Source organism: Mauremys mutica, chromosome 8 (genome assembly GCF_020497125.1).
Source record: "Mauremys mutica isolate MM-2020 ecotype Southern chromosome 8, ASM2049712v1, whole genome shotgun sequence".
NCBI classification, from domain to species: Eukaryota; Metazoa; Chordata; order Testudines; family Geoemydidae; genus Mauremys; species Mauremys mutica.
The window spans coordinates 109,670,742-109,693,431 of NC_059079.1; the positions used below are offsets into that span (position 1 = coordinate 109,670,742).

At 60.3% G+C, this 22,690-nt stretch overlaps 3 protein-coding genes across 4 annotated transcripts; 1 reads left to right on the plus strand and 2 right to left on the minus strand.

The window, feature by feature from the left end:
- Nucleotides 1–1,855: 1,855 nt before the first annotated feature.
- Nucleotides 1,856–6,587, minus strand: NOP16 (NOP16 nucleolar protein). The gene is made up of 5 exons (XM_045028503.1): nt 6,398–6,587; nt 5,452–5,566; nt 4,624–4,693; nt 3,275–3,381; nt 1,856–2,832 (listed from the first exon to the last, which is right to left on the minus strand). The coding sequence occupies exons 1-5, from the start codon at nt 6,502–6,504 to the stop codon at nt 2,689–2,691; spliced, it is 543 nt and encodes a 180-aa protein (XP_044884438.1). The 5' UTR covers nt 6,505–6,587; the 3' UTR covers nt 1,856–2,688.
- A 135-nt stretch (nt 6,588–6,722) lies between these two features.
- HIGD2A (HIG1 hypoxia inducible domain family member 2A) lies at nt 6,723–8,040 on the plus strand. Its single transcript, XM_045028504.1, has 2 exons — nt 6,723–6,935; nt 7,720–8,040. Exons 1-2 carry the CDS (start codon nt 6,797–6,799, stop codon nt 7,884–7,886), a joined length of 306 nt encoding a protein of 101 aa, XP_044884439.1. The 5' UTR covers nt 6,723–6,796; the 3' UTR covers nt 7,887–8,040.
- A 4,658-nt stretch (nt 8,041–12,698) lies between these two features.
- On the minus strand, nt 12,699–22,049 carry CLTB (clathrin light chain B). 2 transcript variants are annotated; one of them, XM_045028501.1, is made up of 6 exons: nt 21,806–22,049; nt 17,215–17,261; nt 15,489–15,606; nt 14,696–14,807; nt 14,035–14,088; nt 12,699–13,085 (listed from the first exon to the last, which is right to left on the minus strand). In XM_045028501.1, the coding sequence occupies exons 1-6, from the start codon at nt 21,969–21,971 to the stop codon at nt 12,914–12,916; spliced, it is 669 nt and encodes a 222-aa protein (XP_044884436.1). In that variant the 5' UTR covers nt 21,972–22,049; the 3' UTR covers nt 12,699–12,913. The 2 variants fall into 2 exon arrangements, with proteins under 2 accessions (XP_044884436.1, XP_044884437.1); XM_045028502.1 differs by lacking the exon at nt 14,035–14,088 and having other exon boundaries at nt 21,806–22,042.
- Nucleotides 22,050–22,690: the final 641 nt, after the last annotated feature.

Consider the following 22,690-nt stretch of genomic DNA (forward strand, 5'->3'; position numbering starts at 1 on the left):
GTGACCCGTGCCCCATGCTGCAGAGGAAGGCGAAAAACCTCCAGGGCCTCTGCCAATCTGCCCTGGAGGAAAATTCCTTCCTGACCCCAAATATGGCGATCAGCTAAACCCTGAGCATGTGGGCAAGACTCACCAGCCAGCACCCAGGAAAGAATTCTCTGTAGTAACTCAGATCTCAACCCATCTAACATCCCATCACAGACCACTGGGCATATTTACCTGCTAATAATCAAAGATCAATTGCCAAAGTAAAGCCCCTGCTGTTTTGCAGCCCAGTTAGATGGTTGTGCCCCAGGTAAATGACACTTAAATTGACAAATCTAAATGAAGGCTGCGCAGGCAGGCCCAGTGAGTGCTTCCTGGCCCAGGGAGGGCAGGAGATGGGGCAGAGGAGGGGCCACAGGCGCTTCTGCAAGGAGGCTCTTCTCTGGCAGGCAGCAATTGTCTTTCCATGTTGTGAAGGGAGCAGAATCTCATCTGCGGCCAGGGCTCCTGCAATGGGGTAAACGGGGCTGCTGGTGCCACGCTGTCCCATGGCCAGTTACTGCCCTCTGCTAGGGAGGAGTCTCCCCTGGGCCCCGCTCCTGCCTGCTCACAGTTGCAAAGAGACAGCGGCCCTTTGCATGTGCTGCTGCTGGGACGGGCCAGTCTGGCCATGCAGGGGAGCCTACATTCTGGGGGTGAGACTGGCCCCTCTGCAGCCAGGACTGACAGGGGGAGGAGGTGGCATTTTTGTCTTGCTCTGCTCAGCTGGTTGGAGCTGGCTAGCCAGGGTAGCTTCTGCCCATGAGGGACAGTTGGGGGGCGGGGGGGGGGCTGGGGAGAGCCCAATTTGGGTCGCTTTTCTCCCCTGCTTCACAGGGACTCTTCCCTTCCTTTTAAAAAGCTTTGCAGGCAGGTGACTCCTGTGGCTGTGAGCCGGACGGGTACCGGGGACACCTGTACTGCTAACCCCCAGGAGTAACTCGCTGCCCAGGCCTGCAGGGGGTAGATGGGGTACGTGCCTGAGAGACTGAGGCGCTGGTGCCAGTCCAGGCAAAAGGCTGCAGTGACATCCCCTCCACTCACACACACACCCCCATGGTGAGGAAAGGCAGTTGCGGCTCCCACAGGCCTGTACTGGGCCCATACGCTGTGTCTGGAGCAAAGCTCCACTGGGAGAGTAAATCACCCCCAGCATCAGTGGCTGAAACGTTCTCGAGCAGCCCCAGGGAGCCCTGCCAGAGCACGGGCGCGGGGTCCTTGTGAAGCGAGTGGCAGCGAGAGGTGCCTTGCTGGGAGACAAGGGAGGGGCACGGCTGCCCAGTCCTGTCTCCAGCTGCCTAAGGGCCAGGTGTTTCCATGGCTGGTAATCACAGCCTGTGTGTGGAAGAGGCCACGGGTAGGTTGGTCGGCCTGCCCCACGCTCAGGAGGAGATGGGTGTAGAAGTGGGGAGAGGCGTTTTCTGGAGCTGGTTAGATGCTTCCCCAAGCTGAGCAGTTGCTCTGCTTCCTGCTACCCCCATTCCTTCCCTCTCCTTGTGCTAAGAGATGTGGCTCCTCTGCCCCTGCCCTGCCTCAGGGCCCCCCAGCACTTGTGCAGCGCTACTCTAATGCATTCAGGGCACTGGCTGCTGCCAGGCCCAGGGCTGGCATTGCAGAAGGGCACAGGCAGGGCACTCTTGGGCAGTGCTGAGTAAGCAGAGCCTTCAGGGGCTGCGAGCTGCTCTCGGTTACCAAGGGGATGATGCCCTCCTTGCTGTACCGCTGGAGAGCCCCTGGGAGCGGCAGGAGTTCTCGAGGGCCAGTGAGCGTCAGCCGGAGGCACAGGAGCCGCAAGGGGCTCTCTGCAGCACCTCATATTAAAACACTGTGATTTCATGATTAACCCATCAGGAAGCTTTTACTAGATTAACCAATTGCAGTTGATAAAATACTTGGTCAGTCATTTTGCTGTGAGAATAAGCTAGAAAAACGAAATATTTCCCTGTCACGCTGTTTACACGTGACTAGTACGACAGTAAATGGAACGATGAATTCACACGACTGTGGCTTTTGGGGCACCGCTGATCGCTAGTCTGGCTTCTGACCCACGGCGGCCTGAGTATCACTCTGGTAGAGCTAAGGGCAAGCGTGAGTCCCGGCAGGTGAACGTGTAGCGCTAGGGCAAGGCAGCACCCTGCCAGCCTCTCCTTCCACTCCCAGGGCTGCTGTTCCCAAGCAGCCAGCAGCAAAGCCCTGGGGCCTGTGAACAATCCAGCCCCATGGCTGCACTGGGCAGGGGGCTTGCACCGCCCGTGAAGAGCCAGAGCAGGCCTTAGAATGAAGACTTCCCTTGGGTCAGCACAGTGCAGGCAGGTGCGGAGCCCTTGAGCCAGCTGCACTCGGGTGTATTCAGGCTGGTTTGGAAGAGTCTGATTTATTGTAACTAGGAGCTGCAGGACACAAGAGACTGTCTCTTCCCTTCGCCCCCACTATGGTGAGGCAGCAGCTGTCTCCCCTGCAGCCACACGGAGGAGCCCATTCTAGCACACGCTCAGACCCACCTCCGACCCTGCCCACCAGAAGCTACATCTAGTTCAGCAAGCCCCAGCCTGCGAATGGTGAAATGGCACCAACAGGCAGAGTCACTCTTCCCTTGGTTGCCTGGGGAGGGGCAGCACGGGACCCGCAGCTGCGGGTGGGTCCCACAGGGCAGGGTGGGAGCAGTCACTGCTGGTCCATCTTGACCTGCTGCAGGGATGCAATGAAAGCCTGGAACTCCTCCGGGTAGAAGCGCTTATACACACTGATCTTCCTCTTGATCTGCTTGGGCGTGTCCTGGTAGTAGTTCTTCTCATCACGAGCCATGGCCTGGGCGTGGGGAGAGGGGACAGAGTCAGGGAAGCTGCCTCGCTGGGGGCTGGATGGAGCAGACATCCAGGAGACCCCCACAGCCCAAGAACAAGCACCTCTACGGCCAGCTGCACACAGCACAGGGTTGGCACCTCGAGCCGCCCACCCGACTCCACTCACAGGCAGGTGTGGTTAGAGGTTGGGTGAGGTTTCACGCAGCTCAAAGGAGACTCAGATGCAAACAGAAGATTCAAAGAGCCACTTCCCTGACAGAGCAGCCAGACTGGGATGCAGGCTCCAGGGCACGGAACACCTCTGGCTGCTTCTCGGCGCCCCCCAATGGCTAAGAAGTTGCCATGATGGGATTGCCCTGTCGCTCTCCCAGTGGCCACAAGCACTGAGGCAGAGGCTCCCAGACACCACCTCCAACCACCCCCCCGCAAAGGCAGGGACCACCCACCTTGTAGTTCTCGCCATGGTTCCGTACCATGTACTGCACATAGTCAATAAGGTCTCTGGACAGCGTCTCCGACTTCTTCTCCGGGAGGCTGGCCTCATACTCCAGCTCTAGGCACCGCAAGCAGAGACACAGTGAAGCACGCAGACAAGAGACAGAACCATGCAGTGTTTCTAAGGAGCCCTGACCTGGTATCTGTGGAAATGAGACTGAGCCATCATCACTGGCAGTGGCTGGTCTATCTCGGGGATACATCCCACATTAATGGCCACTTCCCATTCGTGGAGGTAGAGACACCAACACCTAGTAACCCGCAGCACTGCAGCTCAGTGGGTTAGAGCAGAGAACACGCGTTCGAAGTTCCCAGACTCAAGGCTGCCTACCACACGTGATGTGTGTCTGTCTCATCGTCTCAGTGGCCAGCTCCAGTGCTTAGATCTGAGAGCAGGCGGGAGGGTTGTCATGAAGAGACAGCATTCAAGATATGCCCTGGCTGGGGGATCAGAGATAGAGCGATTAAATCCCGAGCCTGGGACAGAAGCTGGCAGTGCAAACTAAGGACCTTTGATGGCTTCGGATGGTGACGTTCAGGGACTAAGGAATCCTAAACCCAGCTGGGCCAAGGTCCAGCTCACACATCAGTATGGGACATAGTCTCCCTAACAGCCTGTATTACACTAGGTGCAACTATCATCTCCCATCTCACAGCCACACTAGGACTCAGAGGGGAGGAGCTGCTGCTGCAGGAAGCTTTCCAGGATGCTCCTGGGGGCTTGCAGTCCTACTACAAAAACCAGCTTTCTGATATGACAACAAGCCAACAGGCTTTGCCTCTTCGTTTCCTTGTTGCAAAAAGCACCAGAGCTCAGTGGGTCTCTGAGAAGGATGAGAGGAGCAGAGCTCTCCCTGGGGAGAAGGAACCAAGGCAAGGCACAGAGGAGTGGGGCGGGGAAGTGGAAGCCATCAGACAGCTCCTCCCCTAGGGCACAGAGCAGAGAACAGGAACCAGTCGTAGGTCAGCTCTAGGCACAGGGGTTGTTGGCTACTTGAGCTGCCCCCACAAGAAGAGAGTTCTAAAGCCACTTCTCACTTCTGTGGCAAAGCAGCAGCTCCATAAGAATTAATGCCAGAGTCATGGCACCGTAGGGATCCGTGATCCTTGGCTGAAGGGCGCACACTGCAATAGCAAATACCCACGCTTTGCCCAATTGAGGGCAAGTTACCAACCCAGCCAGGAGCCGGAGAGCTGCACCTCGTTTGCATGACATGAGCACAGTGGGAACTGCAGTGCCCAGAGGCTGCACCAGCCAGCAAAGCGAGCACTCTTAGAACCAGGGGAGGGTGGTACCAACCGTCCAGGACATAAGGCTTCTTCACAACTCTCTTTCCTTTGTCTTGGCCATCAACCTCCATTTCCATCACCTGCATTGAATGGGAGATGAGACAGCTCAAGAAAACTCCATTCACCTGGGGCTCATGCATTCAGACAGGGCTTTGGAGGCTGTTCCCTCCCCACCACTGACTGGCTTAAACACATTGCCTGGTCCACGTAACTACGACCACCTCGGCATTTGAAAAGCCTCATTTACCGTTCACTTCTCATGCTGTTGGCTGGCCTAGAGTCACTGCCCAGGTGGAGAGAAATGCCTGTGTGAACATGGATGCGCCTTCAGGTTCTTGATCACAAGCCCACTGTGATAATATTTGCTAGGGCCAAGTTTGGCCTGACAGCATCTGCTTTAAGAAAGAGGGGGACTGATCACTTTCTGCCCCTCTGATCCAAGTGAAGTGTCTCCAGGCGAACCCCACTGCCCCTGGCTAATGAATCCCCAAGTAAAAGACTCAGCAGCTCCTTGCACATGCGTAAGCTCTCAATGCATTGCCACTCCCAGCCCTCCACACGCACACTCACTGCAGAGAGAATCGAGATGGCAGACCTCACTGAGTCCACACACCAGGGCACATTTTCTAGTACCTTGTCCACTCTAGTTAGGGGTCTCCTATTGTGACTGGGCATCCACCAGTGCCGTTGGAGAACGGTCACCCATCCAAGTTGGGGAGTGTTACCAGATAACCCAGCTGATGTTTTCCCTTATGTTCATTTCCACCCCTTGGGCCCCCTCTTGATCGGTGGGGTTTAGCCTCTTGGGAGAAGTGTGTTGCTCTTATGATGTACTTACCGGTAGCTGCCTTTTCCGGATGGGAATCGCCTTGTTGGGGTCTGCAGCCAGCCCCATTTCAGCCAGGTTCTGAGACACGGATTTCGTTCCGTCCCACGCATGTCTGATGTGGGAGCTGGCGAGAGACAAAAGAGGGAAGAAAGTCGCGATTTCACACCCATCACCACATCAGTCGATGGCCCATCCATGCAGCAAAAACCCTGTTCCCACTACCTGTGTCTGGCCAGAGGGAGCCTCAGGAAACCCCACACTTCCACCCCCTCTGGGGCAGGGCAGATACTCCCAGGAGCAGGGTCTTTAATTCTCCTGCAGTAGCGGTGACCCCTTTATGGGGTGGCTCGCACCCTGGGGGGGGGGCGCTGTCCTGAGGGGCACAGCCTCCCCCTGACCCCACTACACGGCCTAACCAGTGATGGAGCCCAGTATACTGCCCACTCTGCCCCACGGCAGGGACCCACCCTCTCCCCTCGGTCCAGATCCCTGCGCTCACCCCCAGTCCCTCCTCCTCTCCGGCCCTTCCCCCCCCCGCTCCACCCCGCCCAGCCCCTCCCCCCGGTCCAGATCCCCCGCTCACCCCCAGTCCCTCCTCCGCTCCGGCCCGCTCCCCCCAGCCCCACCTCTCCCCGGTTCGGCTCGGCTCGCTCCGCTCCCCCCCCCCGGTTCGGTTCGGCCCGCTCACCCCCAGTCCCTCCTCCTCTCCGGCCCACCCGCTCCACTCCCCCCCGCCCCTCTCCTCGGTCCAAATCCCTCCGCTCACCCCCAGTCCCTCCTCCGCTCCGGCCCGCTCCCCCCAGCTCCACCTCTCCCCGGTTCGGCCCGCTGCCCCCCCCCCCGGCGCGGCCCGGCCCGGCCCGGCCCGGCCCGGCTCGGCTCGGCGCGGCCCGCTCCCCCCCCCGGTTCGGTTCGGCTCGGCTCGGTTCGGTTCGGCCCGGCCCGGCCCGCTCACCATTCGATACGGGGCGCCGCCCGCTTGCGGCTCTGCCGGTTCAGCCGCTTGCGGTTGACGTTGTAGCCGAACTTTCGGCGCCGGTTTTTCCCTTTGGCTTTCGGCATCGCGGCGGCGGCTCCGAGCTCACGCGGCCGCAGTCAGAGACCCCAGGGCCGCCGGCCTGGGCGGGGCGCTGGGCGTGATGGGAAATATAGTTCTACTGTGAGGGCTTCGCTAGGGCCCCGTCTGGTGTGGACTACATATCCCAGAAGGCCTTGCGCTAACATGAACGGCTGCAACCGCAAGGTCTGCTGGGATATGTAGTCCCACGGCTGCAATTGACTTCCGTTCCCAGTACGGTGGCTGAGGAGGCTCCTTGGCAGTCACCTTCCTGTGCCGCTCGCGGGAGTGGTGACCATGGCTCAGAGCTCCCCGCCGCCCTTTGACCCCAGCAGCCCCCCCTTTATCGAGGGCTTCGTCCCCACCCCCCTGCACCGGGAGGGGTTCCGGGACAAGTTCCTGCGCAAGAGCCGCGAGAACCCGCTGGTGCCCATCGGTGAGTGGGGGCCGGGGGGAGGGGAATGGGTCTGGGGAGAGCGGGGACCCTGGGGGGGGGGTTGGGGGGCGAGGGGTCTGGGGGGGGTGGGGAGCTGAGGGAGTGGGAGCGGGGACCCTGGGGGGAGTGGGTTGGGGGGCGAGGGGTCTGGGGGGGTGGGGACCCTGGGGGGAGTGGGAGCGGGGAGCCTGAGGGGAGTGGGTTGGGAGGGGGGAGCGGGGACCCTGGGGGGAGTGGGTTGGGGGGCGGGAGCGAGGGGTCTGGGGGGGTGGGTTGGGGGCAACCGAGTGCGTTAGAGGTCGGGGGCAGGGTGTGGCATGGGGGGAGCTGGGGGCCTGGGGGGTGTGTGGGGACATATCTGAGGGGAGTGGGGCGCTAGGAGTTTGGGGCGATGGGCGACTTAAGGGCCGGGGGGGGGTCAAGAATCAGGGGCAGGGATGACGCGAGGACGAGTAGGAGGAAGCGGAGCTGGGTGAATACCCTTCCCCATCCCATCCCATCCCATCAATGAGGGGTTTGGGAATGCTCAGGAAATGGGACTTAACCCAGGGAGAGCCCTTGGGGTGGCCCCCTCCTGCCGGAGGGTGTTATCCAGTGCCTACTAACCCTGTGGGCAGGGAGCGGGCGGTGAAGCAGGGGAAATGGGGTGGGGAGGGAGGAGACATTGAGGTTTGGGGAAAGGGGTGGAGAGAGTGAGGGGTGACCCACTGGGGCCCTGAACCCTGCCCCGCAGGTCTCAGCCTACTGCCCCCCACTAACCTCCCAGTGTTGTCCCTCTCCGCAGGCTGCCTCTCCACTGCAGGGGCTCTGACCTATGGACTCATTTGCTTCCAGAAGGGCAATACCCGCCAGTCCCAGCTGATGATGCGGGCCCGTGTCCTGGCTCAGGGCTTCACCATTGCTGCCATCATGGTGGGGGTGGTGGCTACAGCGATGAAAGCTCAGAAGTGAGGTCAGGCTGGCCATGAGCCGCAGCCTCCAGGAGTGGACAGACAACCTGTGCGTCGTGTTGTAGAAATGGGCCCTTTGGCTGCTCTCATCTTGCTGGGGGACCAGCTCAATGGTGGTGGTGGAGCAATTATTAAAGATCCTAGTGGGTTCTAGAGTTTTGGAAATGCAGCAAATACACCTGAGTGAATCAACCTAAAACCTGACCTGTCAGATTTCTTGACTCCTTGGGCACTCATCCTTTCCTGGGGGACCCACAGGCAGCATCAGGATAAGGCCTCTGTCTCTAGCACCCAGCATTATTAATGGCCGTTGGACCCATTGCCTTGGTGACCCCCATGGGGAATGGGCTGTGCTGAGGCTTAGGCACAATCAAGTGATGCACCTTTCCAGGCAGGGAGTAGGAGAAAGAAAGCAGTCCCTCTTTCTGGGGCTGGATCCTGTCTAGAGAGATCACATCCCATGACCAGGAGAGAATGTGTGATCAGTTAGGTTACCAACCATAAGCCAACTGCACCCATGCTTCGTAAAGAGAAAATTGCAATGAGATTCTGATCAGGACATTGAATTCCAAAGCAGAGGGAAATTGTGAAGGGTTCTTGCGTACTATTGGGGGGCGGGGAACAGGTAGAGAACCGCTACCTTGCTGCTGTAGTGATGGAGATTAGGACACAGGAAATGTAGCTTCCTGTTAGAATGTGTGAAATTGGAGGGTTTCAAAGGTGGGGTCAGATCAGGTCTGTGGCTTTTTTAATATTATTTTGGTTGGAGTTTAACTGCTTTTAAACTAATCAACCTTTATCAAGAACTAGAATGTCCTGCGTTCCGAGTCTCTGATGCCCAACGGGAGCAGTATTTCCTCCTGTCTTAACAAACCTCCCAGCAGGAGACTCCAGCTGCAAGCTCTCCATACATTAATTGGAACGGGATTCATAGTGATGTTGAAAGATGGGGAAAACCCCAACTAAGGGCAAAAATCTCAATGAATAAGGATCCTCCTTTAGCAGCTATTGATATAGCTCCAAAGTACTATAAAGAATCTTTGGTCTTCCTAGGTCAGACATGCAGAGCTGAGGTGGGAGGATTTCATGAGAGGGAGGGAAATGGTCTGTTGAATCTAATCACTGTATCTGCTGGGTGTGGTTCTCCCATCCTTCCTTTTGGCAGCTGCATAGTGCAGGACTCTGATGGAGAAAGGCAGATGGTATTGACAGCACCAAACTGGTGGCTGGGGTCCTGCATTGAGCAGCTACACACAGCAGACGCAATGATCTAGGCAGAAGATTCGTGCCATGAGGGGGTCTCCAGGCCATGTGTCCAGGGAATCTTTGTGACTGGGGAGGTCCCAGCTTGCCTCTCAGATCCCGGGAGGTTTGCTGCCCTGTACTCGTACGCAGGGCCAAGTGGCCTAGAATCTTTGAGACCGTGAATGTGGAAGCCAATGAGGCTGAGTAGAATGAAGCTACTCGGAGGCAAGGCTGGACAGAAGGAAGTCAGAGAACAAAGACTTAGTAACATACCTCCTGCTGCCTCCCATCCCCCTTCCCCTGGCCATAGCCCAGTTGCTTGCATTGGCCATTTGGCTGGACAGGGTGTTTTGTTTCAGCCCAGAGTGCTGTGACTTTGGATCTTGGCACAGGAGGGACTGCGGGTTAGTCTGACGAGCGCCTGGTTCATTTGCAATCCGGCAGGGCTCAGAGCGGTGGGGTTGGCTCATCTCACCCAGCCAGGATCTGCTTCACAATCCAGGCTGTTTGGATTTAAGGTAATGGGAGTTTGACTATAGCTAACACCCTAGTGTCAGGCATGCTGAGGTCCTTGTCTCTGTTGGGACTAAAGACAGCCAGGTCCCGTGAACTTCCACTTTGGAAGTAGCCCGTAGACTCAGTTGAAGCTAGAAGAGCTGGTCCTGGGAGGTGGTCTGCAGGAGGCCGGTGCATTTGTATCTGATCATGTTGACAGGTGAAACTGTTTCTCTTCAGTTGGGTGGAGGCTGCTGTTTAATAAACCTTCCTGTGGCTGAAGAAACTCCATGTCTTGGCTCTATCACTCACGCTACCTACAAAGAGGACTCTGCATTGCACAACTGGAGCTGACTTGTTTCAGGCCGGGGGCAGCCGCTTGTACCATCCAATCCAGCAAGGCTCTGAGCACGCCTGCCCTGGAGCCTGTGGGCACATGCCCAGTTCCGGGAGAGGGTCTGCACAACAAAAGCTACCCCAGCTGCTGAAGTCTGAATGGAGCGAGACTGTCTGCTCAGGAGAACCCAGCTGTGTGGGGGAAGCCCAGCTCCAAACAAGATCATGATTAGCTCTCTGCTTCCTGGAGGCTCAGAATTCATCAGCCACCCTGAGCTGAGCCCCCAGCAATTGCTGGTAGTAAAGCTGCAGTGAACCCAGCCTTCCTGCGCGAACCCAGCTCGCTCCTGCTTTTCCTTTAGGTTGGCTCCCCTTCCTAAGGTCTCCTTTTAGCCCCGCCGCGAGCGAGGCCCCAGTCTGCGGAATACTTTGTGGGCTCAGCACAGCAGCTGTGGTGGATTCCCCTCCCACCCGCTCAGAGGGAAGCATCAGCCTAGAAAGAAAGAAAGCGAGTGGCTGCTCCTTGGGCTGGGTTGGAGTCATGTCAGTTTATTTGTATGAGGTCACATATACCAAAGCTGGGGGGACACAGAACAGCCAGAGCTGCCACCTGGGATGGAGGATCTGGGCCCTTGTCTGTAAAGCAGCAGTACCAGCTCTCACGCTGGGGTCCTGCTCCCTGCTAGAAATGAGTGCGGGACGCAGGCCATGCTTCCTGCCGGTAGGTGTACAAGGCAGGATAGGGGGACTCTCCCATGGGCTGCCTGGGCTACCACCCTCAGCTGCTGACTCACAGTAATTTACAGACCTGCCCAGCAAAGCCTGGGAGCAGCCAGCACAGCCTGTGAAAGGAGGCATCACTGTCACTGGCATGAAAAGTCAAACCCACCCTCCATTCGGGCAGGAGCTAGGCCCTTTCAGGCTGCTGCTATCAGGGTCCTGGAGCAGGGAATCCCGGCCTGGCATCTCGGAGCAGCCGCATCCTCCTGCCAAGAGCCGCAGCCCTAAACCTGGCCTAACCCACCTGAGCAGCAGGGCTTACGCCCATCAGGACTAAGCTGGGGCAGAGTCAGGCGGTGCCCCATGGCAGCCATGGGCAGGGCTGGGTCTGCAGGGGAGAGAGGTTCCCCTGTGCCTCACCCCATCGGCTGGAAGGGGCTCCTGGCTTTATGGACTTCACCGTGAGCTCCCTGCCAGCGTCTCCTCCCAGCCTGCTCTCCCCACCCAGCACACCAGGCCGCATGCCCAGCGTGAGGTCCCTGTGAGGCGTGCTGCGCTGCGCTACACCTGACCCAGTCCTTGCCCCAGGCGAATGCGGCCAGGACGGAGCCCCAGGGCGAAGTGGGTCTAGCGTGCCTGGCTGCTCCTGAGTGCAGATGGGCTCCGGGCTCCCTGGCCCCACCAAGCACCTATTGACAGAGCAGGCGAGAAGGTGCTGGGGGAGGAAGCTGAGCCCCCTCCTCCAAGGGCATCGCTCGGGGGAGGAGAGTGGAGTCCCTTTGGCTGGCAGGCCAGGGGTGGGACAGAAGAAACGATGTGCAGCCACAAGCCCCTAGGCCAGGCTGCCTCAGCCAGTACCTGTCCCCACCCCAGACCCTCCCCTTACTTTTCCGGGGCCCATCAGTTGCTCAGAGGCAGGGCAGAGTCCCCACACCAGAGCGAGAGGTTTTCCTCGGGGAGTATCAAGTCCATGCAGGGGGGGGCGGACAGGGGTTTTCTCTCCCTGGCCAAGCGCAAACGGGGCTCTCAGCCCGTGTCCCCTGCAGCAGGGCAGGGGCAGCTCTGCTGGAGCTCAGCACTCCCCTCCCAGCCACCTTCACTTAGGAGCGGAGGAAGTGCCGGAGCAGCTCAGCCAGGGGCCCATCTAGCCTGGTATCCCGTCTCCATGATAGGCCAATAGCAGGTGCTCCAGAGGGAGGAACAAGAAGTTCCCTTATGAGCAGTGGTGGAATAAGCTCCCTAGGGGAGATGTCTCCTGAGCCCTGACCTTGACTTGTCAAACCCATCGAGGTGTCCTTACCCTCTCCCCTTAGCCAGCCACATGCCCAGTCCTGTGAGCTCAGCCTCAGCACTGTCCTGCAGCAGAGAGTTCCCCAGGGCAGGGTTAGCCACTGCCATTGCCTCTCCGGTACTGCAATGCCAGAGACACACACTAACACTGGAGGAGGAGCTGGGGGTTGCTACCTCCCAGACCTAGATGCTCCTACATGCTCTCAGCTCTGCCCCCCGAGGAGTGCCCCTGACTGAGATTCTCCTTTTTCCCTGGCAGCCGCTGCCTCCAGCCAACGTCACACCTGTGCAGCCATGAACCGGCCCTGCCCCTCCCAGTGTCTCAGCCACCCCCTGCAGGCAGCGCAGCATCATCCCCCGTTACAGGCGGACACACGAGGAGTTGGGATTAGAACCCAGGAGTCCTGGCTCCCAGCCCCATGCTAGGATACTAGACAATGCTGCCTCTCATCCCACTCACCCAGTGCTGTGGCCAAGCATCTCAGGCAGGAGGCGGCAGGGTCTGCTCCCACCGGACTGGCTCAGCTCTCTGCCCCGGGGGGAGAAGCTGGATGGGTTTGAGGCAGAGATGGGAGAGTTGATTTGAGGGACGGCAAGGAGACCCCGGGATCTCTCGCAGTGTCAGAGGCCTGTGCCAGGCCTGTCAGCGTCGAGCTCCCCGCCCCGGAGGCAGCGGGGGAGGGAGCCCAGCCCTGCTGCCCAGGGAACCACCATGGCAATAAATAAGTGTAAAAAGAGACCAATGCACCCTTTAAGCAAAGGAAAATCGGGACGGTTACAACCAGCAACCCAGCCAAACCAGCCACGCACACCAGGGAGCGGGGGAGCGGAGGCAGGGGCAGCAGCGCCCCTTGCTGGCGTCCGACTGAACCTGCTGTGCTTGTCCAGCGAGCCCGCTGGCCTCCCCTGCCCCCCCGCTCTTTAGTCGTGCTGGGCGGGTGGCTAGCGGGACAGGGGCATCTGTTTGAGGGAGATGAGCACCGAGCGCATCCTCGACACGTCCTTCCATTGCTTGCTGCTTTTGGGGTTGAAGTCACACAGCTGGGCCACCTTCTCCCACTCCGTGCCGGGGTTTTCTTCCTTGGACTCCTTCAGGAAGGCTTCCTCCGAGGCCCTGGGGGAGAGGCGGGGGTCAGGCCCTGAGGGAGAAGGGCTGCTGGGTCTCCCCTCCTGAGACCAGGGTGGTTCCCGTTTCCCAGTGGGTAGGACCCAGGGGCTGCTAGGCACCACACCTGCCCTCCCACCCCATTCACCCCCATCTCCTCTCCCACGATCAGGCAACGCCCCCTCCTTCCAGGACAGAGTCTTGGCTGGGGCCATTCCAGAGCAGGCGCTTGGGGCTGCAGAACTAGGAGAGAGCACAGCTGCTCCCAGGAGAGACCAGCAGCCGCCCCTTTGCTCTGGGGATGTGGGGGATGTTGGTAGCCAAGTGTCACAAATGATAGCATCGGGAATAGCCTGGCCATTGCTATCCTACTGTCCTAGAGCCGCTGGGCTCAGCACAGCCAACCTACCTGCCCAGCCTGGGCCAGCCTCAACCACGCACACGCCCAGCCTGCAAACAATCCTCCCCAGCCAGCTGCTGGGCTCATGCTCCCAGATCTCCAGGCCCGAGGCAGCCGGCTCCTGTGCCCCGGCTCCCAGCAGTGAGCGAGGCTCTTACACACCCAGACAGAGCCGTCTGCCTCACGTGAAGGGTGCCCCAGGTGCTCAGACTCCTGGGGGCCTGCGCTCACCTGGGACATTACCAGCCAGCCCTGGGGAGGCAGGTGCAGCAATCTCCTCCCAGGGGCGTGAGCCAGGGGGTCTCTCCAGCATGGGGGGCAGACACCTCCCCCTTCTCTACCCGCCTCAAGAGGCATGATCCAAAGCCCCACTCATCTCTTGTGAATCTGCCAGTAGGACGTGCTCAGCTGGGTGCCCCCCCGCCTCCCTTGAGGCCAAGGACCCCTGGGAGCCCCTATCTGGGCAGTGAGTGTCTCTGAGGTTTGAAATCCCCAGGCCCGCCTGGCTCCCCCAGGGCCCTCTAGGGAAAGGACACAGAGACAGCAAGAGGCACATACACGTAGCCGATCACGTCGGCGTCTGGCTGCTGGTAAAATGCTTTGTCAGCAATCCTAGCACGTGAGCAGGAGACAGGGAGAGCAGAGGCAGAGCAGCCAGGCAGGCAAAGGGTTAGAGAGAGAGAGAGAGAGACGCGGTTAGTGTCCTTCCCCAGCACGACAGGGCAGGGAACCCGTTCCAATTCGCTAGTGACCCCAGAGCTGAGCAGACACCCCAGGCTCCCGGCAGCAGGTCAGGTACATAGAAACCCCCCAGTGCAAGGCAGGCAGTGAAATCGGACTGACTCAGTGCTTTGATGCCACAGCACCAGCACCACGGAAACCAGCACCTCGCAGCATCCGGACGGGATGAGACCTTCCGGAGCGAGGCATCTCCTCCGCAAGGCGTCGCACTCTCAGAGGAGTAGGGGTGTGATCCCATTTCCTGACAAAGATCCCCACCACCACTCTGCTGCTGGGCTCCAGCCCAGGGGTGGCTGCATTTCAAGGCACCAGGGGACTGTGCGCTATTATTGACAGTGACTATTGCTGGCTAAGGGCACTGTGGATCTGGCTTTAGGGAGACTCTGGGTGGACCAGCCCCCGGCAACTCCTCTGGCTGCACACAGCTCAGCTGAGCGACAGGCGCCCTGCATCCCCGGCTGGCCCCACCCCACCATACCTGTTGTTAACTCGGTTCTTCTCCATCTGCTCGCTCTGACGCACATTCCACTCCTCCAGGTCCTTCTTGGCCTTTTCACGCCATTCCTGCTCCATCACCTTCGAAGCAGCATCTAGAGCACAAGCAGGACAGATGGTCAGCAGGCTCTGGGTCATCCAGTCTGGGTCAGCTTGCTCCCTTGGTGCGAGGGCAGCAGACAGGGTTGTACAGGCAGCAGGGTCCTGCCAGAGACTCTTGTCCTGGGGGAATCCCCACGTCCCAATGTGGCAGACGCTCACGTCACCAGACCACCCTGCTGCTCCAGCACAAGGTGCCAGGAGCTTCCCATCCTCCCAGTGAACTGCATGCCTGAGGGACTCTGCAGGACGAGGGCCCTTCCAGCCATGGCCACCGACCTGGCTTTCAGCGCCTGCGTGTGGCCCACTCTCGCCATGCCCGCCGAGCAGCAGCACTCCCGCTGCGGAAGCCGGGTGGAGCACGCAAGGGGAGGCTTCGGTGAGAGAGGTGCTGCAGGCAGCGTAGGAGCTGGGGCACCCACCCACACTTCCTGCAGGCCCAGGGGAAGCCTGGGCCTGCAGGGAGCCTGGCTGTTGGGTTGGCGTCCCAGCCAGGGTCAGGGAACACGAGCCTGGGGCATTCGCTGGCGGGGAGGGCAGGGTGTCTCCCCGGGTGCCCTGGGAGTGGGGCAATGCAGTGGGTAGTCGAGGGCTGAACGTGCCTAGGAGCTCATGCTCTTCGCAGCTGCTAGGGACAGAGGCAGGCAGGGTCTCCACGCCCCGCCCACCCCACTCACCCAGCTCCTGCAACCGTTTCTTTTGCTCCTCCCGCCATTTGCGGATGCTCTCGGGCTCCTGGGTCAGCCTGTCAGCCCGGGCGATGGCTGCGTAACCGTCCGTGGGGCCGTTGGATTCCTGCGGGGGACAAGCACTTCCCCATGAAAAGCAGCCCTCCCCAGCACACCTGCCTGCCCCCCGTCCCTCCATAAGCATGGCACAGCGGGCACAGCAAGGGCACGTGCTTCAGAGGAGCCCCAGCGGGTGAAACCCCTGCAGAGGGGTGAAGTGTGATGCCCCCTCTGGATTGATAGTGACCAAACCCACTGAGGGGCCAAGGGAAAGAACTGGGGGGCTCAGTCTGTTTCCATGTCCATAGCGAGGAGCCCACCCCCATGGCTGACCCCAAGCACCCTCTCAGCACAGAGACAGGGGCCACCAAGGCCAGATGCCCTCCTCTCTGACAGGCCAGCTGGCAACTTCTGTGACGAAGTGGGACTGTTCTTAATGTTTCCTCTGAATACTGCGTGAGTGCCTCAGTTTCCCCTGTGCATTTCTTAACTCTCTAGTGTGCATAAATGGCCAACACTCTGTCTCCTGGCAACAAATGGCCGGGGCCTTTCCCCCCTGCAAGGGACTAGCTAAAGGTGAACAAAGAGATCAGGTGACCTCCTGACCCGGGAAAGAGACAAAGCCCAGAGGAGGAGGGGCTGGAGGGGGTTGCAGTTTGGGGCTGGCTGGGGACGAGGAGTGAAGGCAAACGGGGGTGTCTGGCTCGCTGGGCCCCAGAATGGACCCGGCTGAGGGGTCCCGTTTTCTGTACCTACAAGCTCTGTGTTAGACCCTGTTCCTGGCATCGAATAAACCTCTGTGTTACTGGCTGGCTGAGAGTCACGTCTGCCTGTGAAGTGGGGGGGCAGGACCCTGTGGCCCCCCCAGGACCCCGCCTGGGCGGACTCGCTGGGGGAAGCGCACGGAGGGGCAGAGGATGCTGAATGCTCCAAGGAGAGACCCAGGAGGTGAAGCTGTGGGAGCTTCTTGCCCTGCAGACAGGCTGCTCCGAGGGAGAGGAGGCTCCCCAGAGTCCTGCCTGGCTTTGTGGGGAGCAGTTTCAGAGCAGCGCCCGAGGACCCCATGACACCTTCTAACATTATCAAACCCGTCCCACTGCCCAGCTCCCCAGGGCCCAGCATCTCCCACCCGCCTCCTGCCGAGCAGCCACTCACCAGTGCAACCCGACAGAACTTGCCATTTGCTGCCAACACGACTGTCATGTCTGTCCCCCTCACGCCCCCATCAGCTGCTGCTGTTCTGGGGAGGGGCTACGGGCTGCACCTTTGTGACATCATCCTAACAACTGGCATCATGGGGCAGACGCAGCCACCTGGCTAATGCGCCTGTGATGTCACAGTCATTCTGAGGGGGCACTGTCCTGCTACCGATTCCTCCGCCCCCGCTGGTTGGAACCAGACGCCTCCCTTGTTCTGGGTCCTAGTGTCAGACTGTTGGAATCACCCCCTGCCTCTGTGGGGAGAATCCTGGTGTCCCGCCCGCACCGCCGGGTCCCCGGAAAGAGGGGTCGGGCACAGTCACCGATAACCAGGGTGTTATAGCTCAGCCCAGGGGCATGGGGAAGAGCTGGTGCCAAAGCCTCAGTCCCACAGGGCCTGCAAGGTGGTGCTGTTCTGCCCAAGCAAGCCCACTGGCTGACTGTCCCTAAGGGCAGGGCAGGGCAAAGGCTCTCACCTGAAAGACCTCACCGTTCACAGTGGCCCCCACGTCCTCAAAATCAGCTGCATAGGAGGCAAGAGAGAAACACGTTACCCAGCTGCTAGAGGCACACGAGGGACCCAAGATTGCTGTTTTCAGCTTGGCACCCAGAGCTGTGTGTGTTGGGGTGTGCAGAGCTCATGGCTGAAATAGCGGGGGACTGAGGGTCATGACTGAAAGGCACTGGGAGAACTGTGGGCAGGGGCGGGGATCCCAGGGCCGGGATAGCGGGGGGCGGTGGGTCGGAAGTGAAGGGCACTGGGAGAGCTGGGGGCGTGGGGCGCGCAGGGCCAGGATAGATGGGGGGTGGTGGGTCGGAAGTGAAGGGCACTAGGAGAGCTGGGGGCGTGGGGCGCGCAGGGCCGGGATAGACGGGGGGCGCTGGGTCGGAAGTGAAGGGCACTGGGGGAGCTGGGGGGGATCCCAGGGCCGGGATAGCGGGGGGCGGTGGGTCGGAAGTGAAGGGCACTGGGGGAGCTGGGGGGGGGGATCCCAGGGCCGGGATAGCTGGGGGCGCTGGGTCGGAAGTGAAGGGCACTGGGAGAGCTGAGGGGGGGGATCCCAGGGCCGGGATAGCTGGGGGCGCTGGGTCGGAAGTGAAGGGCACTGGGGGAGCTGGGGGGGGGGATCCCAGGGCCGGGATAGCTGGGGGCGCTGGGTCGGAAGTGAAGGGCACTGGGGGGGGGCGGGGGGGTGAGCCCAGGGCCGGGATAGCGGGGGGCGCTGGGTCGGAAGTGAAGGGCACTGGGAGAGCTGGGGGTGGGGTGAGCCCAGGGCAGGGATAGACGGGGGGTGCTGGGTCGGAAGTGAAGGGCACTGGGAGAGCTGGGGGGGGGAATCCCAGGGCTGGGATAGACGGGGGGCGCTGGGTGAGAGGTGTGAAAAGGGAAGCTTGTGCAGCACTATCTCCCTGGCTCTACTCAGTAAATCCCTCACGTTGCTGCCAGTAATTCCCCTGGCTTCACTTCAGCTCACGCACAAGGCAGCAGCCCCCAGCACTATGATCACATTCTGCCCACCCGCCCTGCATCCTCCCGGCTGCCTAGGGAAGGTGGAGGGATTCTAAGCTGTCACGTTGGGATTTAAAGCCCTTGTAGCCGAGGGACCCGGCTCCAGCAGAGACATCCCTGAACTTCCTGCTGGTGGGAATCTGGAATCTCCAACCCCCTCCTTTTGGGGGGCTCAGTGCTAGCCCCAGGGTGTGAAACTCCCTCTCTGAGGAGCATGTCCCTCCACCCAGCCGCATGTGTTAAGGGGATTCGGCCCCGGTGTATTTGTGTCTTTATGACACTTTTCCTGGTGCTTTATCTTATCCAGTGATCAGAGCAATTGCAGGGCCCTGCTCCCAGGCCGGGAGGCTGGCCAGGTTTAAGCCCCACAGATTGTTATTAGGACTATTGTTAGTAACAACAAATATGCCCCCATCTTTCAAACATTCCGACCAAAGGCCAGGTCCCTGAGCGGTGAGGTCACACCCGGGCACATGTGATTGGTCATTCAGAGGGGCAATCAGCTGAATCCCTCCAACCAGCTCCTGGGAATCCCAAACAGAGGCTGGATCATTTTGATTCCACTTTGCCTGGGCTGTGCCGGCCTCAGCTCAGAGCCTTTGGCGGGGCAGCCTGCAGATGGGCCGCAGAGCCAGCGGGGGCCCTGCTGTTGGGACCACAAGACCACCCGGGAGTCAGCTGCTGAGGCTCCCGATGCCACGCCTGGGGAAACGCTCCCGTGGGCCAGAAGGAATGAAGGAGGAAGGATGTCTGGTTCAAAGAGTAATTAATGAGGTAAGGGACAGTTTCTACACAGCTTGGTAGGGGAGACTGCAGATGGTTTCAAATAAGACAACAAGAATCTGTCTTAAAAGGAGCCAACATGGACTCTCTCACGCCACATACCTGTGCAATCTTAAAAGTAAAGGCTAGGTGAGCCCAGGTGCCATGAAAAAGCTGTTGGACAGCAGGTAGGAGGGGAAGAGATGAGGAGGAAAGACCTTGGTTGTAAATCCTCTCTGGATTGAAGTTGAAAATTAGGGTGAACTGTCTCAAAGTATTTGTTAGCTCACGTGGTAATAGGCTATGGCAGCATTGGTTTGTTGGGGGGTAGAAAAGAGTGATGCGTTTGAGGGTTCTTTGTCAGACCCTACCTCGTCATTCTGGAGCACGCCAGGATACGACTGTTTTCCCTAGGTCTGGCCCATCCATAAGCATAGTGATGACATGCTTCTGAATACATTGTGACTGTCTTGGGTGTAATGACTGCTTATTTTTAGGCAGTCAGGCATGTTTTGAGCAATTGTATCAAGTATCACTTGGCCTTTGGACTCAATAAAGGAATGTATAGTTAAATTAGTGTCTGGTAGTCTCCCATATTAATATTAATTATTTCTATTATTAATAATAATTCCAACTGAGGTGAAGGCTATTCGGGGCAAAGGGGAGCCAGACTCCAGCCCCTTTGATGGCCTTGGAGGAGTAGTGGAGCACCAAGAAGAGGCCCCTGCCTCCATCTAGAGTGGGATCTGGGTTCTCCCCAATGACATGCAGGCAGGCAGGGGCCTGCAGCTCAGTTGGACTCACACAGCCAATGCAGCCGGGCATGGGCCGGGCCAGACCAGTCAGGGGGCTCACAGCTTCTTCCTGGGAATCAGGCAACTTCACAGCTACAGCCCAGCTGAGCTAATGGCGGAAGGGGAGGCAGCATGACACAGGGGCATGAGGAAGCAGATTTCGACCTTCCACCCTGCCAGCTGCTCCAGCCACAGCAGGGCCTTAGATCCCTCGCTGTTGCTGCTTCCCATCCCTGCACAGCCACACCCTCCCTTCTCCTCCACCCCGTCACACTCCTGGGCACACACTCTAAGTAGGTGGCTACACCCAGTGCTGCGGCTTGCTGAATCTTGTCTGGCAGCATTTCCAGCTGCCCCTCCCAATGCCTCCCTGGGCCCCGAGTCTGGCTCTGCTGTGAACGCCACTGACCTGTCCCTATGCTGGGCTAGTGGAGAGCCAGGCCTCCTGCCTTCCAAGCCCTGATGTGCTCATGTCACTGAGACAAGCTGACCAGCCCCTTCATCCCCCACCCCCAGGCAACATGAGGGGCCCCTTATTGCCTGAATGAGCCACAGAGACTGAGCCGCCTCTCCATTGCAGCGGGATCATGGCAGGGCAGAGCTGGGGCAGCTCGCCTTCGCCCTGCTGCTGTCTGACATCAGCCCAGTCCTATGGGGCAGGAGCTCCAGGGGCACGGCACACTGGGAAGTGGTGGCTGTGTCCTGAGCTTTAGTAAGCAGCACTGGGAGAGCAGAGACCAAAGCCAGCAGCACCAGCCCTTTCCAGGAGCACAGCCAGGAGCACAGCCAGGAGCAGCCATGCTGTCCATTGAACTCCAGGGTAACAACATCTGTGCTCAGCCCACGCCAGAGCTCCACGACCCGTATAGACGGGACCTGGGAACCCTGAGGGCAGGCAGGTGAGCCCATTCCACCCCTGGCAGAGTGGGGAATGGAACCCAGGAGTCCTGATTTACGGTCCTTCCCCATGTACTTTAACCATGAGACCATGCTCCTGTGTCCAAAACCTCTCCTCTATTCCTGGGGCAAAGCAGTTACTGCCCAGCGCCATCCAGGCTGCTGGCTGTTACCAGCCTGACATCCTTCCTCCAGCCACAAGCGGGAAGAGGAGTTCTGGGACTCAGAACGAGCCAAATCCCTGCAGCCCCACCCCGGTGAAAGACATGGGGACATGCTCCTAAGAGGGGAGGGGGGCTGGGGGGGGCTGCTTGTCAAGCCAAAGGAGGCCACTCATCACAGCTGTAGCACCATGTACAGTCAGCACAGGCAGGGGCGGCTCTAGCTTTTTGGCCACCCCAAGCACTGCAGGCAGGCTGCCTTCAGCGGCGCGCCTGTGGGAGTTCCCCGGTCCCGCGAATTCGGCGGCAGCCTGCGGGAGGTCCCCGGTCCCGCAAATTCGGCGGCAGCCTGCGGGAGGTCCCCGGTCCCGCAAATTCGGCGTACCCACCGCCGAATTGCTGCCGAAACCACAGGGCCGGCAGACCTCCCGCAGGCAAGCCGCCTAAAGCTGCCTGACTACCGCCCTTGCAGGGACTGGCAGGGCACCCCCTGCGGCTTGCCGCCCCAGGTGCGGGCTTGGTGCGCTGGTGCCTGGAGCCACCACTGAGCATAAGGGACGCAACTGTGCCCCAGGGGCCCCACCCCCACTGGGGGCCACATGCCATGCCCAGCCCCAGGGGTCATGGCCTATCCCCAGCAGAAGCCCCAGGCTGGGCTCAGCCGGGGGGGATAATCCCCATCTCCCAGCCGGGGCCATTCCCCACCCCCACAGGGGGGGGGGCACATGCCATGCCCAGCCCCGGGGGGTCATGGCCCATCCCCAGCAGAAGCCCCAGGCTGGGCCCAGCCGGGGGGGATAATCCCCATCTCCCAGCCGGGGCCATTCCCCAGCCCCACGGGGGGCCCAGCCCCGGGGGGTCATGGCCCACCCCCAGCCGCGGCCCCAGGCCAGCAAGGGCCCTTCCCCAGCCCCAGCGGAGCCTGCCCCCCCGCCGCACTCACCCCCCACGTCCGGGGCCTGCCCCGGGCCCCCGTCGGCCGCCCCGAAGCCCTCGTCGTTCTCGATGCCGGCGATGTCGCTCTCCTGCTGCGCCAGGAAGGCGGCGGCGGGGTCCTCGTCCGGGGCGCCGCTCTCCGACGAGGAGAAGAAGCCGAAGTCGTCGGCCATGGTGGCCCGGGCGGACGAGCACGGGCGCTGCCTGGCCGCCGCGCAGCGCACGGAGCCGGGGGCGGGCGGGGCTGGCACTGCGGCGGGCGGAGCCGGGCCCGGCCTGCTCTGGGGCGGAGCAGCGCCCGCCGGGTGGGCCGGGCTCGTCCCCCTTCGCGTAGCAGGGCCGCGGCGGGGCGCCCCAGAGGGGACCTGCGGGCGGGCGCCGGGGGGGGGGAGCGCTACCTGGGGACCTGCCGCTGGGGCCCCAGCTCCCCGGAGCGAGCAGCCGCCCAGCCCCCGCCTGCTGCCCCCCGAACCCGCAGACACAGCAGGGGGGTAAGGCGGAGACCCCCCCTCACTTCGCAGCCGCCCGCGGGCCCCAGCGCTTTCCCCGAGCTTGTCCATTTGTAAGCTCCTGGGGGCAGGGCCCTCCTCTGCCAAGCCCTCAGCGCGAGGCGCTGTACAAATAAATAGACCTGTCTCCTAGAACTGGAAGGGACCCTGAAAGGTCATCAAGTCCAGCCCCTGCCTTCACTAGCAGGACCAAATACTGATTTTTTTTTGTCCCAGATCCTTAAGTGGCCCCCTCAAGGATTGACCTCACAACCCTGGGCTTAGCAGGCCCATGTGCAAACCACTGAGCTACCCCTCCCAGTTTTCTTGTAGGAAGCCTGGTGGCTGGGCACATCTGGAAATAGAACAGCAGCTCAGCAGAGCATGTGTCATAAGCAGCAGAC

Coding starts and splice junctions, on each gene's coding strand:
- NOP16 (XM_045028503.1), bottom strand. CDS start 6,504: ATGCCGAAAGCCAAAGGGAAAAACCGGCGCCGAAAGTTCGGCTACAAC. Junction 4,694..5,451: donor TCCGGAAAAGGCAGCTACCG/GTAAGTACATCA, acceptor CATTCAATGCAG/GTGATGGAAATGGAGGTTGA. Junction 2,833..3,274: donor ACCATGGCGAGAACTACAAG/GTGGGTGGTCCC, acceptor CCCCACGCCCAG/GCCATGGCTCGTGATGAGAA.
- HIGD2A (XM_045028504.1), top strand. CDS start 6,797: ATGGCTCAGAGCTCCCCGCCGCCCTTTGACCCCAGCAGCCCCCCCTTT. Junction 6,936..7,719: donor GAACCCGCTGGTGCCCATCG/GTGAGTGGGGGC, acceptor CCCTCTCCGCAG/GCTGCCTCTCCACTGCAGGG.
- CLTB (XM_045028501.1), bottom strand. CDS start 21,971: ATGGCCGACGACTTCGGCTTCTTCTCCTCGTCGGAGAGCGGCGCCCCG. Junction 14,089..14,695: donor AAGAACCGAGTTAACAACAG/GTATGGTGGGGT, acceptor CTCACGTGCTAG/GATTGCTGACAAAGCATTTT. Junction 13,086..14,034: donor GCCGACGTGATCGGCTACGT/GTATGTGCCTCT, acceptor CCTCTCCCCCAG/GGCCTCGGAGGAAGCCTTCC.